Source organism: Panulirus ornatus, chromosome 2 (assembly GCF_036320965.1).
Source record: "Panulirus ornatus isolate Po-2019 chromosome 2, ASM3632096v1, whole genome shotgun sequence".
In the NCBI taxonomy this organism is placed as follows: Eukaryota; Metazoa; Arthropoda; class Malacostraca; order Decapoda; family Palinuridae; genus Panulirus; species Panulirus ornatus.
In genome coordinates this window covers 87,865,177-87,881,325 of record NC_092225.1, presented here as the reverse complement: position 1 = coordinate 87,881,325, position 16,149 = coordinate 87,865,177, and the positions used below count along the sequence as shown (strand labels likewise).

The window sequence follows — 16,149 nt, the reverse complement described above, 5'->3', positions numbered from 1 at the left end:
CAATCACAGATAATGGACTGCTTTACAGCAACAGTGGCATGAGTAAATTTGAAATCAGAAATTAGTACAAGCTCCTTATATATTCATTCAAGAAAACTTATGCAAGCTGATACTGAAGACAATAGATTAACTACCAAACCCTTTTGTTAGTGATTTCAGTGAACACAAATAATAGAGGCAATGTATATATTGGTACTGACCTTTCACTTTGCTCCAGTGATGTTTTGTAGAAGGCCTGAATGGACTGATTAAGATCATAGAAGTTATCTTTTTAAGTCCTGTAGAAAAGAACAGAAAATTCTCCAAAGATGTAAACTTGAGTTTAAAACGAGAGCTTTACCCTATGAGCTTTTGAACATCCTGATGTTGAAGAAGCATATGATTGTTTTGCAAGCATCATTTCAAATGCTGACAAAAATAACATTTGTAAATTCCAGGACAAAGCAATGACTATCCATCCCATAGTGGATCCACTCTTGTGATTAAGAATGGTAATATTTTAAAGAATCTTACTAGATTTGTGTAACCGAACATGGATGCATATGTACTCTCATATAGTTGAAAGAAATCCCTTAATCTTGCTGTCCTTAAGCTAAGTAAAGATTCTACCATTTCTACAAGCTATGAACCTATTGCATGGACTAGATCTTTACTAATAGTATCACTCAATTTCAATGTGGTTTCAATCTTCCACAGGCCTCTTGCTATGAATATCAAGCAACATTCAGAGGGGATTTGCAAAATCATCATATAATAGCAGTGTTCTTTAATGTAGAGAAAACTTATGATACTACCTTGAGATTTTACAGTGGGCCTTCAAGGCAGACTAATAAAGATTATTCAATAGATTTTGAAAGAAAATCAAGTGTTGGTAGTGAATACTTGGAAAGTTATTCAGCAGGGCTTCACAGCTGCCATTGATATTGTTTTAGACTCTATTCCAGGGGGTATTATTCCTCTTTGTTGGTGACTTTGCTACTGTTTTTACACCTGAAGTTGCTGTCAGTTGCAAGCTGCTGTTGATAAGATTACTTATTAGGTGGATAACTCTGGTTTTAGTTTTCTGAACAAAAGACTAGAGCAGTGCATTTTACAAGATAAACCAAAAGATCAGCAGTTCCATATGTAGTGGAGGCAAAAATTTTTTTCATTATTTTTGACAGATTTTCTTGGGCTACTTGTGTTGAAAATTGAGAAAAAATCGCAAAATATTTTTAAGATACTGTCTATTTCATGAGAATGGACAGGAAAACCATGCTGATGTTGTATGATGTTTTACATAGACTGAAACAGGCTTATGGTTTCAACATATATTCATGGACAAATGATGACGGTGAAAATGGTTCATGTTATCCATAATCTTTGTATTATTATATGCCTAAGAGCATTCAGATCCTTTAAAGGTGAAAAGCCTATTTGCAGATTTTGGTGAGCTCCATGTGAATTTAAGAGTACATTGGAAGCTCCGGGCAAGGACAAAAGTCCACACCAAGGCCGTGCCTTAATTGAAATATAGTGAGGATTATGAAGGGGAAAGAAGAGAAATAAGAATTATTTACAAATTTTGAGGCAGTGTAAAACTTGTCTTTTAAAATGTGCCAAGTCTTCGTTATTGGGAAAGACATGAGAAGGTAGAGAGTTCCAGAGCTTCAAGATACAGGGAAAGAAATAGTTATCAAAATGGCCCACCCTTAAGTTGCAAATGACCACACAGTAATCATGTGATGCAGCAGCTTGCTGAGTATCATGTGGTCTATCTAGTTGAAGGGACACACAACATGCAAGCTCTCAGGAGCAAAAAGCAGAATGATATCTGTAGAAGGGCAAAAGTGATGGTACCAACATTGCAGCATAGGGGAAGCTGGTCTGAAGTAAGCCTGGGAGAGCTTTCGAGTCAACTCTGTCAAGTAAAGATGTAAAGCTAGGACCATCCCAGATGTGAGAGCATTATTCCATATGAAGACGAAGCAATCCCTTATATAAACAGAGCAACTGTTCAGCAGAAAAGAAATTTTAACATTTAAACAGGACTCTCAGTTTCTTAGAGGCAGACTTAGTTAGTTCCATTATGTGGGGTTTCCAAGAAAGAGTAGATAGTACAGTAATGCCAAGTATGTCCATTGAACCAAGAGGTGGAATTAAAAAATTGTCAAAAGGGATATGAGTGTTATAAGTTGTTTTCGATAGAGATGGGTAGAAACTGGGTCTTGGAGGCATCAAACTTAACAAGATTTTGTGCACCCCACTGAGATATCCTGCCCAAATCTGAGTTTATTGAGAAAGTTGCATCGAGATGAGATGTGGATCGAGTGAGAGAAGTAGAAATGAAGGATGAGGATGAATGCAGTGTCAGGTCATTAGCGTAAGAGTGCACTCAGTTATTTTTGTGGAAGAGAGGAAATCACTGATAAAAAGGAGAAAAAGTATGGGACAGGACAGAACCTTGAGACACCACTGTTGATGGAGAAGATGAGAGAGTCTGACCCATTAACAACCACAGAGAGGAATAAAGTGAGGTATGGAAGCCAAAAAATGGGACCCTGATGCAACACCCTGTCAAAAGCTTTGGATAAGTCAAAGGCAACTACGAAAGACTCTTCAAAATCTAACAGGGATGATGACCAGACATCAATAAGACAGAAACCACCAGTGAATTTTGTCCAATGGAAACCATACTGGTGATCAGAGAGAAGGTTATGAGATTTAAGGTGTCTAAGGCTATAGGAGTTGGGGAGGGATTCAAAGACTTTGGAAATGGTTGATGTCAAAGCAATAGGACAATAGATAGAGGGGTCAGAGCGGTCATCCGCTGCTTCGAAGAGGAAGGAAAAGTTTTGACTATTAAACAGAACCAGAACAGATGAGCAAGCACAGATGCAAGTTCAGAGGTGCACTCCTTCAGTACATGAGGACGGATGCCAACAGGATGATAATGTGTGTGTTCACAGAGGAGCACTTTTTGGACACAGAAAAAAGGTTGGTAAGAGGAGTGTCAGGGGATGAAGGAATGATATATTCATCTAGACAGAGTTGCTTTCTTTATGGGAGAGACAGCTATAGTATTGTCAGAACAGACAAGCAAGGGAAAGTTAGAGTGACAGATGCTGTTTGTGGTACCCTTGGCTAAAGACCAGAAAGACCTGTGAATGATTGACAGGAAAGGATATTACACTTCCTTTGAATTAAGGAAGGCTTTGTCTCACGGATGACATACTTGCAGTGATTACAGGCAGTGATAATAGCTGACTGGGAGTCAGATGGAGAGTTTTTCCAAGTATGATATCCCAATCCTTTGCCTGAATGTCCTCAGAACAGGTAAGCATGATATCCTGATCCCTTGCCTGAATGGCCTCAGAACAGGAACATTGAATAATGGATTGAAAGAAGAGGTCATTGTAGAGGAAGAGGGGATAAATACTTCCATTCCTGCAAGAGTTACCTCTACTATGTGCTTTTTGGAGAGAGAACAATCACTACCTAAGAGACAGTAATTTACCCAAGCCAGAAAAGAATTTAAATTAATTCAATCTGCTTTGTTGAGGTGACAGTATTTATGATTAGAAGGGGCTGCTGGAGGGGGAGGTGCTGTTCAAACAAACATATTTGAGAGTGTGATCAGATGGACCAATTGGGGGCAAGATTGTGTAGTTACAGGAGGATGGACTTGAGGTGAAAAACAAATTCAGAACATTTGGAGAGTTGTCACAGCAGTCAGGAATTTGGGTAGGGTGGGAGATATTTTGCTGCAAGTCGATGAGAATGGAAAACATGAGGGCTTCAATCCTTACACCAACCATATGAGAGGAATTCAACCATTTCGTATGGTGAACATTCGCATCCTCTAAGTGGAGGATCTCGGCTTGCGGACGAGATACCACAGTCTCAGGGCAGGAGTTGAGACAGTCAAAGATGTAAAATCTGTAGAATTAGGAGAGCAATAACCTTCCAAGCTTTCCAAAAGTTTTGTCACACAAGTTTCTTTTTCATGCTCTATTTCTTTCATGAACTTCTCTCATTTCTTTTTCCCAAAACCTTTACAGATCTTGACCTTTGCCTCCTCCAGGTAATAATCAGGCATCCTATCAGCTGTCCCTCTTGGTATTTATATCTGTTCTAGGAAGGTAGTGAAACAGGCATGGTTGTTTCATTGGTCCTTTTTCTTAAGAGGTACTTTTAATGGAGTTAATATAGTTGTTAGAATCTATAATTCATCATTATCTTATTTTTTTCTATACTGTATATCTCAAGGGGTGGGGGCAATTTCCCCTTCTGATACACCTGCATAAAAGTTGGCTATGATTATGGCATTTATTTACCTGCTCTGTCTCAATTTATCATAAAGAAAAAGTATTTTCAAATTCATAAAGAAAAAAATGTATAATTTCACTTGCAAAAGTTACCTACTTCAGATACTTTCTTTTTATTTTTTTCCATATACATAAGGTTACTCAAATGCTAAGAGCAACCCAGTTCAGTCAGACACTTTCAGCTGAGGGCCATTGTGCTTCTACACCACCGTAGTCTAAGTACTCCAAGATTTTTCAGTGACTTCATGAGTTGACACAGTTGAATATTAATATTGACATGTAATTGTTTACTTTCCTTGCAACATTTTCTTCATATATATATTGACATCAATGCAGAATGAATATTAATTTTTTAACTGTACTTTTTTAATTTCTTTTAATGCTGAATCTTAGATGTGTTGCCATCCTGTGGAATCAATCAAGGACTTATCCAAATTTTTATTGTGAATTCTAGAAAAGTTTAATTTTACGAATTTTCTGATACAGAGTAAGCTAATTGTGCTATATTGATGAATTTTGCCTGAAAGCTTCAAGGATCCAACTAAACTTATGACTGGTGTTATGGTTTTTTCCAGACTAAGAAAATTTTGTTGAAATTTAAGCTATGATAAATCTTAGTGTAAAGTAGTACAATTACAGTAAACAATTACCTGAATTTTAATATTAAGGAGTTTTCTCATAATCTCTTTGCTAAAAATTTCTTGAAACACCAATATAAAATCACAAAACAATTATGAAAATTTTGAATTTCTTCAAGTTTTTTAGGTGATTTCATTAAAGAAAGCAAGTATAAATAAATAAATTTTATTACACTAACAAAAATTAAGACATGACAATTGTACAATATATACAGCAGATATTTACAGAACAACATAAGAAGTTAAAAGAGGAATAAGGAATATAACTGATGCAAACTTCATGTTATCCTACAACAGTACATGCATTAATTATCAAATGGCTGCCACTTCCTGTAACAACCATCCTGCTTTCACCTACTTGCAGCAGCTATCATGATTAACTTTACTTGTAGCAAACTATCTTATTCACACCACTAGCAGCAACCATCAGTTACTCATACCAGTAGCATCAGTAAAAGTTGTCACTAGCTGCAAAAACTGTTCCATTCACCAACAATGCAGCAGCAACTGGTTTTATCATTTAGAGGAACAACACAAACGAACACAGGAAACATTCAGGTGGAAGTGACCACAGCTCTGGGCGCACATACAGGATACCATAGCAGTAGTGAAATGTCACAATACTTATGGATACCCAACCTATGAGAAAATGAAGACAAAAGTATACTCTCTAAGCCACAATCTTGTGTTCAGCTGGGCACCAAGATAAGTTTAAGCAGCGAGATGTGAGGATGTAAACACCACAGCAGTTTTGTGGCTATATCTTAACCATATATATTTACTCTGATGGCAAAAATAGAACTATTAAACTATAAGATAATGTGCCAACTCTTTTGCCTTCGTCATATCTTTTTGTTATACTAGACTAACCCAAGCATCCTTGTTTTACGCCAAGAATTCTTCAAGCATGTAGACTTTATAATGTTGATTGTTATGAGTACGACAACTGACACTGGGTACTAACTATCTAGCACTGACAACCTTGACATAATACAGGTCAGTGTCTGGAAGTAGAAAGGCAGTGCACTCTACTCTACAACCATCCAATTTCCAGTATTATAATAATGATATGAAAGAATGATATATACACCAAAAACTGGCAGTCTTTTTAGTTAATGCCACACCAATATATCTTATCACAAATTGTCAACAGTCCTGTGCTAGGCAGAGATGCATTGTAGTTCACCATGGATAAAACTAGTTAATGAAAAGTTGTTTTCTGAATAACTATGACTGATCAGTACCACAAGTTTAATACAAAACAGCTTAAAAAGTTTTGATAATAGTTTTCTGTCATTACATAAACATTACTCCTGTGAAAAAGAAAAATCAATTACATCATCTCTAAAATGATGTAGGAAACTACTGTACCAACACTCATCTTACTAGAGAGGGAAACATTTTACCTGTACAATGTGCCAACTTTATGGCACATATTAAATATGAATAAGTGCTGAATATTACAATGCATTCTAATTCACCATTAAGCTAGCAGCCAATGCAGTATATCCTCACAACTGAAAGTACTGTGCCTCTTCTAAATGGCAGCCAGTAATAACTTTCCATGATAGTATTTACTCATATGATCCATCTAAACATCCTTCTCTTACAAAGTACTCTGACTCTGCCTGGTACAGGGAGTCTTCACAGTGTATGGAAAATCTAAACAGTTTTACAACTACAGCAGTTATCTAGCTGAACAGGAATTCAGTCTCATAAAAGTGTATTAGAGTTCAAAGAGCACTGCCTAAAATAGTTTCCAAGCAGTCATCAAAGTACAAGAATGACATCTGCCAATATAGCTGTTTTAAAGTGATACCACATTGGTTTTCCCTAAAGGCAATGAGGTATGCAGGGCTTGAAAACTGCCTTAAAACAGATTTAATTTTCCCACGTCCCACTTTTTCTTCTCCATGCTAACCCCATTGAGATCACAGATAGACAATCATACACACATTCTTTATGAAAGAAGTAAACTTGAATGATGCACTAATCTTTCATAGCAAGGATAAAATACTTCATCATCAACATTTTCAGTCTTGTTACAGAAATCTTTCAAGGTAGCCTATATGTGAAAAACTAATCGGTGCAACTTCTCACTCTGCTTTTCGTATGTTTCACCGAGTCTCCTGTTTCTCGTCATACCATGCCTCACGTAATCTGAGCACAATGCACTGCACACCACATGGGGTCTGAAATGTCCATCAATGCTCAGAAATTAGCTTCTTCACTGGAACGCATATACAGGTAAGTCCAAGGCACCACCTTTGACTACACCGAGCCCCATACTGTCATTCACTGGCACTGTCCCCTGTGGCTAAATGCACTGCCAGAGGAGTAAAGGCACCATTCCATGGGCTTTTCCTTCCTCTGGAAAAAGCAATGTGAAATTCAACATGAAGTCAACAGTACGGCCTTGTACAGGCATCTTTGATCATGTCTTGATTCAAAAGTTTGCAGCCATTCTCAGGTCCCAGGTAAGCATTAGACGTAAAGGTCAGCATTGAAGGGATTGCCATCAGTGACAGGTACAGGCATAGCCATGGGTACAGGCACGCCACTAATCCTGAGGTCATCCACAGCGCTCCATCCATTAGTGCTCTCTGTTGTCCCAGTGACCTGCAACAAAAGAACCTCTGTCAAAAACTAAACATAACTTTCCACTGCTCTACAAGTAGCAGTGACATATCATTTATGTCAATCATTTTACTACTCATGATGATGGATATGAGAATGTAATGTACATGAGAAATCTTCCTTACACCTTTTCCTTATTACTTTATACAAATTTCTGCTGCTTCCTTGATCAGAATCAATTTTTTTGCTTCATCCTAAGCTCTTCATCCCTTCATCCAGATCTTTTATTTATTCCTTCTTTCCCAATACTTTTCTTGCAGTCCCCCTCATCCTTTTCTTTAGAAACTTTACCTCTCTTTGTTCTCCACCGTATTCCCATGCACTCAAGTAAGTTCTCATCTATCCCTTTCAAAAACTTTAGTCTTACTGACAATCACTTTTGGCATCCTACTCCAAATTCTTAATAGAAATAGAAATGAGCCTCTATTCTATCCCAATCGTTCATTTAACAAGTACCATAGCGTCATAAGCATAAAGAAATTGGAGCAGTTTCCACTCTGTTTCACTACGATCCTAAGACACTACTATCATCCCATCTCACTATTATAATTCCAACTTGCTCTCACAGTACTATCATTCCATCTCGCTCTCACACTGCTATCATCCCACCTTGCTCTCGCACTACTATCTTCCCATCTTGCTTTCACCACATACAATGCGTCATGAATAAAACATTAAATATCCAAGTAGACATTCGCACAATGCTGAGCAGCTTCATCCTCACTTTGTATTATCTTGAATTCTCCAAGCTTTTAACTTTGGGCAGATACATTTCATATTTTTATGCCTAAATTCTTCTGCTTTTATCTTATTTCTTTTAACTCAAATCTCTGTACACCACTCTCTTCATGCACACCCCTCAACTTTTCCATGAGCAGATCAAACATGTTATTGTCAAACTTGTTTTCATTGTGTCTGTCATACTTGCATTTATGAACATTAACATTTCAAGGTCGTAATTCCAACACTCAAGTCTTGTTGCAGTGTATAATCCATGTGTTTTTACTACTGTTTTCTAAGCCTGGGACCAACCCACTTTAAACCTCTTCCAATCTGTCCCTTCCATCCATTTAAATACCCCGTCCCACAAAGTGGATCTACGTCCTCCATAATTCTATTTTAATTGCCATCCCCAATCCCCTTTTCTCTATCATTACATACCACGTATGCAACGTCATTGCAGTTGAAAATCAACAGTACTGATCAATAACATGAACAGGTGATTATACTCAATTCTATTGTACAATGGCTAATGAGGGATTCCCGCCACCGCAAGTTAGTCCTAAAGGCCATTTGGTTTTTCCACTAATGTATGATCATAACTCACCCGTACCTAAACTTACTGGCACTGCATAATCTAACTACCCTGTCGTATTACGACATGTCTAACCGGACCTACACTTATCTAGAATCTTGCTCACATAGTCCCGGAATGGAGTGGTACAAAACCTCCACATTGCCTATGTACATAAAAATTCAAACCAGATCTGCCAGTTACAGTGGCAGAATACTAAAATACTATTGTTTTGAGAAAAGGTAAAAATATGATGAACAAAAATGTAAAATGCAAAATTTCCAGGCTTATGAGATTAATAGTTACAAGTATTTATGCTGAGCAATAATACTGATTAGATTATCACAATTAGTTTCTACGGTAATTTCTACGATCCAGCCAGATGTAATCCTTCACTACACGACAACCTCTCACTCCAGTGAGTCTTAACTTCCTAAGTGATAGGCCAGTCATCCTTTTCAACAACTGCTGAGAAGCACAGGTAAAAACTAGCTTGGTGTGGCTACAACACAATAATACTTAAAATCAATGGTAAACTTTCGACAACTTAAGTATTCATATTCAATAATCGCCAAATTTACAGGTACCAAAACATTGAACTTGATATCCTTGGTCACTCGTGTGCCACAATAACCAACCACTCACCCACCGCCCTACCCGGCATGTCCACAGTCTCATCCTTGGCGCCACTGGCAAATGAAGACGAAAATTCACCTATTGGAATTTAATTCCATCAATTTCACACCAGTGTTGCGCTCTTACGTTTTATCAGTTTCTCAAGGACAAATGCTCTTTAGACTCCGGCAGTAGTTTTATATATATATATATATATATATATATATATATATATATATATATATATATATATATATATATATATTCCTCAAACATACCCGCTGTGGATCCATATGCGCAAATTCCATTCGACACGTTTACAGGTGTATTATAAAATGTCATTAGGGTCACCTGTGTAAATCTGACAACAGTAATTCTTTCTGTGTATTTTACATGTGTGGGCAACTGGGTAGATTCCATCACAATATTCTTTGTTGTGGAGGAATTCCCACCCCGGAATGAATGTCTACGTGGCCGCTCAGGCCAGACACGCTGGCACCCGTCCTGCCTACGTTGCCGTGTTTCACAAATCACCAACGTTAACCGGGTTTTATCTTCAACAACAAGCAAAAATATACAGCAAGGGAACATATATCTTGGTCATAATTCAATTCTCATAGATTTAAGAGAGAAATGCCTGATTGTTCCCTCGATACGACGAATACACACGGTATCCACCCAAGTGGCACCACTGTTACCGGGAATTCCAGGACACTAGCGTGCCAGTGGCCCGTCGCCTGGAATGTATGCCACCGCCATGCTGTGCCACACTATGCCAACCAACGCCATGCTGTGCCACACTATGTCACGCCACGCACTACCTAAGCAACACAACAAAGGAACATCGTGGATTAAGACCTCTATCGACATTTTCCGTGTACTGTGCCGTAACATCGCCCGGGAAAAGTTCTGAATACGGAAGAATTCGAGGTGTGATGTATCGAACGCGTCAGTGTCATGTGAGCCATATTCCTAGCTTTCATGATAATACGGAACAAAATAAGTGAATATATTTCATATCGCTGATGATGAAGTGCAACGCTGAACCTTTCTAATACTAGTGTTATAGCTATCTATCTATCTATATCTATCTATCTATCTATCTATCTATCTATCTATATATATATATATATATATATATATATATATATATATATATATATATATATATATATTAGTTGTAGTTATGTAGCAGGAAATAAGCTGCGATAATCTGTATGACAGAATCGTACCTAGCATGTCGCCAGAGTGTCACCTTAAGAGAATACCTAATGAGACGCACAGTCTCCGGGTACATATTAAAAAAGCATCCACGTTCACAGATGAGGAAATAGCACACTGTTCATGCCTGACATAAGAATAAATCTCTGAAATATGCTTCTTAAGTTCTTTCAGCGAACCTAATGAAGGAAAGAACTAATAGAGAAGGGCAACAAAAATTAGACCAGAAATGAGAGAGTTGAGTTACAGGGGAAGGCTACAATACTTAAATATGACCACCATGGAGAAGTGAAGAGTATGATCTTATCTGATCGCAAATTATACGTTTTAAAACCAAACTGATGATGCAAAAAAAGAATAATCTTTCGAATGAAGTAAGAAATAGAACAACAGGACGAGGTGTGAAATTAAGCAAGAAACTTTTTAGAAATAGATGTACTTCTATAGTATGAATGGTGGATGATTGGAATATACTGAATAAGGAAGCAGTTATTGCAGACAGCATAAAGATGATAAAAACGCGGTATGATTGAAGAGAAGGATCCAGAGAAGGGGCCCCCCACAAGGATAAAACTCACTCTCCGTAAAGTGGAAACAAAGCACACCATACCATCCTGACTAAGATCTCCTTCTACGGACTCCCGCAGCACTCAGGAAGTTGGCCACATCCAATGGTAGGGACCACAGGTTATTCAAAGTGAGTTGTGTGCGTGCCTTTGTATAGTGATCAAATGACAATTGAGTAAGTGATAGGTATCTTCAGTGTGGAAGTTACATCTGAGGCATGAGGCGTCTTATATATATATATATATATATATATATATATATATATATATATATATATATATATATATATATATATATATATATATATATTATGTGTGTGTGTGTGTGTGTGTGTGTGTGTGTGAATTCCACCAGCTGCAAACATAGTTTCCCTAAAAGGACATTCTAATTATTCTACACACCTAACAATAAGAAAATGAAAACAATACATATATGATTAATCTCTATAACCATGCACAGTTCCAGCAACGTCACATGAGTCATGTGCGGGGTGGTACCATAAATTGATTAGTATATCCCTCCATTAGGTGAAGGAAATAGTGTACCATCTACCCTACTACAGAAAGTCAATTACAGAAGCAAATGCTCAACCATCCCTGTATAACCATAATGCCTTGGAAGAAAAACATACAGACTATGAACAACTCAGCCAGTCTTCTTAAAGCGACGTTAAACCTGGCAGTTAACGAATGCGTTTTAACTTCATGTACGTAATTACTAAACAACAACCATCATTAGAAGATAAAATAAAATAAGCTTAAAGTTCATGGAAGGGAAGAAAGCATTTTTGAGAACACAGAAGCATACGTAATTCATAAAACATTTCTCAACAGGAAAGACGGGAAAAAGCAGGGTTGATCTGCTTGTTTTTCATGACAAAGTTTACTGACTCCTTGGACCCTACAGAAAGCCTATCATCTACTGCATAATTTTCACTAACCAAAAAATATGCTTGTATGACTTGAGTTTTTCCAAAGAAGACGATAAAATTAAAGATAAATAGGCTGGAAAATTACAGCAAACGATCTCGAGGTTTGCCGTCTGGTGATCCTGATTTCCTGACACGTTGTTGCTTCCACAAGTTCACGGCCGTTTTGTTTATGGTGGTGGTGTGTGTTGTCGCGGTGCAATAAACGACTGTTACGGAGGCAGGGCTTTGAGCTACCAGCTACAAATTTCTACTTGACAGTGAAATGTGCGTTACAGTGACCATGGAAATAACGTGGATAATATAAACCAGTTCGTATTAGCCCGGATTGAGGAATTAGCGACCATGGATGCCGAGTGCTTCGTGGAATACGTGAGTACGCTAGAAATATAACTCACGAGACTTCTACATCCCGGCGCATGGTGTTGATGGACGGTAAGATGTTTTAGTACTAAGGTAGTATTACATTTTCTTTACTAAACTGTAAGCTTTTTTCGTATAATGATGACTCAAGAACTAACAGGCATCTTAGTCATGTGGGTATTTGTTTTTTTTTCGTATAATGATGAATCAAGAACTAGCGGGCTTCTTAGTCATGTGGGTATGTAATTATGGCAGTTTTGTTGTTCTATGTGTCTGACACACTAAGAACACGTTCGTTGCAAATACAGAAACGCGTTGACGAAGTCTTCTCCATCCCCCTAACCCCTTTACTCTTAATCGCCGTTTCTCTCGTTAGTGAGAGCGCAAGGAACAGACGAAGAAAGGCAGTATCCGCTTACATACATTTTCTAGCTGTCATGTGTAATGCACCGAAACCACAGCTCCCCATGCACAAACTGGCCTCACAGACCTTTCCATACTTTAACCCAAACGCTTCACATGTTCGGGTTCAGTCCAGTCCAGTCGACCCCAGTACATCAAATCGTATTTATTCACATGATCTCGTGCAAGTGTTTCACCCTTCTACATGTTTAGGCCCCGATCGTTCAAAGTCATGTTCATCCTTCCATCTCCAATTTGGTTTCCCAGTTCTTCTCCCCCCCCCCCCCCGTCAGCACTCAATATCCACGAAACACGCAATTCAGAAAATATATGAAAATCTGGATTCATTCGTAATAAGGCTATGATCGCCCCTAGTAGTGGCGATCACAGCCTTGCGGTTAGCGTTCCCGTCTACCACGCAAAAGGTCTTGGGTTCGAATCCTGGCTGTTGGAGGGTATTATGTGATTATGCCTCAGGAATTCCTTCTATCTTCAATATGCCTCAAAGGAAAAAAATACTTTTTTCACCCTATACATCAATCAAGTCACCCAGAAGCAGTCTTACCGTAATCGTATTCCAATTTTACAGTGTTAGATTAGGCAAGGAAGCGTCTAGTAACAATAACATAGAGTTGCTGTGTTATGTTTAGTCGATGAAATTTATTGCTGACAGACACCCTTGCTGGCATGTTGGGGAAAACGATAACTGGCACCTGGTCGCCCTTAACGTATGATGTGAGAAAAGTACTACGTGGGTTCCCACGCTGAAGGCAGGTAGGCCACGCGAGACGCTATGAACGTGATTCCACAATTTGTAGCACGTCTTTAAAACATCGAAAACTTACCATTTTACTTATATGAAGACCATTTTAAGTCTATTGTAAGTTAATTATTAAAGAGTAAATACGTATAAAACTGGAGGGCGGAGGTCAAGAATTTACGGAGTATTATATTAAATCAAGACACAACTGTCACACGTGATGGGAGAGAATACCTAGCGCCAAATTTTATCTAGGAGTTATGTTAGGGCGGCACTGGTACACGTGTCCTTAACTAAACGGCGTGTATGTCAGCTGTTGGCGCCGTTAACCCGTTCCTCTCACATCACTCCTGCCCGCCCGCACGTAATCAAAATATTGGCAGATGGACAAATTATTTTCCCCTTTCAAGATTCCTCATTTAAATCAAAGATGACGATCTACTATGTTGTTGTATCATGTGAAGCATTGCTCGAACAACTTTATTTTGCTTATTCTAAAGTATATCACAGGAAAGGACTTTTCTGTTTAGCTTAGTATCTCACCCATCACACCCAAATATACCGCTTAGCTAATACTGCAAAAGATGTGCTGTTGCTTAGAATCTCAAAGATCATGATAATCCAGCAATTGCCCAGCGTCCTCGTCGAGAAGAATATGACTGAAGACAGACATGAGAACAGCGAGGCGGGAAAGTCCCCACCATCTTATTGCCCCGACAAAAGCGCTCTTAACTGCAACCTACGTCGAGCATCTCAGGGCCTCTCTGGTCGCAGGCAGACAAGGTCGTTCAGTGCATGTGCCTCCAAGGCCTGCAAAAACTTGTAAGGCGGCTAATATCACCAACATATACGCTATTTTTAGTTGCTGGGGGCCCCAATCTAGGATATCAACCAATGACTTGAATTTATTGGCCGCCATTCATAAAGGTTCCAACAAACCCGGGATGGATTACTCGGATAAGCGTTACGAAAACGTGACGTCATTAGGTTTTTACGAGTGTTGTTGATGCCAACGTTTCAGATAACAATTCTGGATTGACTACTCTGAGGCCACACCCTCTACTGTTTTAATAGTTACATCAGATGATAAGTACTTTTACACAACACTCCAGAGCATGAGAGGAATGTAGTCTCTGAGAGAGGGCTACGGTAAAGTGCGAAGTTAAACGTGTTGACAAATCTTGGGCGGTGTCGGTACGATACACTGAGTCCCCTCCAGTCTAAGTGATGATGTGGACTGTGAATTGATGGTGGGTGACGAGGAGGAATATATGAGACCTGATGGTGCATGACTTACTTGAGCATGACCTGATGGTGGTGCATGACCTATTGGAGCAAGACCTGATGATGCAGGAGCCAGCTTACCTCATCGTAGCCGAGGTCATCGTCAGCGGTGAGGTAGGCTGGCAGGGCTTCGCTCGGCGCGCCCAGCTCCAACAGCAAGTTAGCCAGACCCGTTGCACCGTTCGCTAAGGCCAACTGTAGAGTGGAGAGAGAGAGGATGTATATGAGAGGCAAATCGGGATGGTTATTACAGTTGAACAATCAATAAAACAAGCATTATTTCACGAGTTGGAGATGCTGGTATGTGTTTATGTTCCAGTAAATGTGTTTCGGAGGTTTTGGCAAAAGGTGTTGGTGTATAGGGAAGAGACGAATTATTGCAGCAAGCGGTGTTAACTTTTGATGGCTTAAACGTAAGGAAAGAGTGTTTGCATGTATGATTGGGGTCAGGGTCTGCTTGTATGTCTGCTCAAAAATGTGAGACATGACTTAGGGACTGACCTGATATGGCGTGAGGCCGGCGTAGGTTTCCATTGTGAGCGAGACCCGACATGACTCCGTAAGGAAGGCCACAAGCCCGGGGTCTCTGGCCTCCACTGCGTAGTGCAAAGCTGTCCGTCCGCTCTTGCCTTCCTGCAGGTATGAAAAAAAAAATTGAATCAGACATCATTACTTTCTAAGTTTGTTGTAGAGTGAATTTGGTAATGATAACCTGCAGTTGTAGTTTTTTTTTTTCAATCAAGTATATATATATATATATATATGTGTGTGTGTGTGTGTGTGTGTGTGTGTATATATATATTTATATTAAAGGTATTTAATGTTTAAGGTACAAAGATTTAGTTCAGTACACCAAGGCATACAAAGTAAGCATTCATAATACTTCAGGTGACGTCGTAATGTTTTTTGCCCAACAAATGAAATGACCAGCTAACGTCATACCTAAATATCAATCAAACAAAACCACGTAACAGTATCAATGAAATCGGCCTCACTTCCCGTCGCTAACCCGGTAAGTTAAACATCATATGAAAGTAAAACCTGTTAAAGAAAAATAGACCTTGGTTAATGCCAGTAACCTCCCCTTCAGACGGATGCTTCAATACCCCGAGTAAGTGAGCCGAGAAAGTTCA

The 16,149-nt window shown here is 38.8% G+C and overlaps 2 protein-coding genes across 4 annotated transcripts in view; one reads left to right on the top strand and one right to left on the bottom strand.

The window, feature by feature from the left end:
- Positions 1-5,097: 5,097 nt before the first annotated feature.
- The window catches only part of LOC139758006 (NF-kappa-B inhibitor cactus-like), a 57,887-nt gene continuing 46,835 nt past the window's right edge, over positions 5,098-16,149 (bottom strand). Inside the window, exons 5-7 of one of the 2 annotated variants that reach the window (XM_071679006.1) lie at positions 15,518-15,649; positions 15,030-15,211; positions 5,098-7,564 (exon numbers count right to left, since the gene is read on the bottom strand). In XM_071679006.1, the coding sequence (XP_071535107.1) occupies positions 15,059-15,211; positions 15,518-15,649 (285 nt within the window). In that variant the 3' untranslated portion in view covers positions 5,098-7,564; positions 15,030-15,058. The remainder of the gene's footprint in view (positions 7,565-15,029; positions 15,212-15,517; positions 15,650-16,149) is intronic. The other variant, XM_071678997.1, reaches the window with a different exon arrangement.
- The window catches only part of LOC139758017 (uncharacterized), a 335,410-nt gene continuing 331,156 nt past the window's right edge, over positions 11,896-16,149 (top strand). Inside the window, exon 1 of one of the 2 annotated variants that reach the window (XM_071679044.1) lies at positions 11,896-12,579. The gene's annotated coding sequence lies outside the window, so the exon portion shown is untranslated. Of the gene's footprint in view, positions 12,643-16,149 lie in introns of both variants that reach the window. The other variant, XM_071679027.1, reaches the window with a different exon arrangement.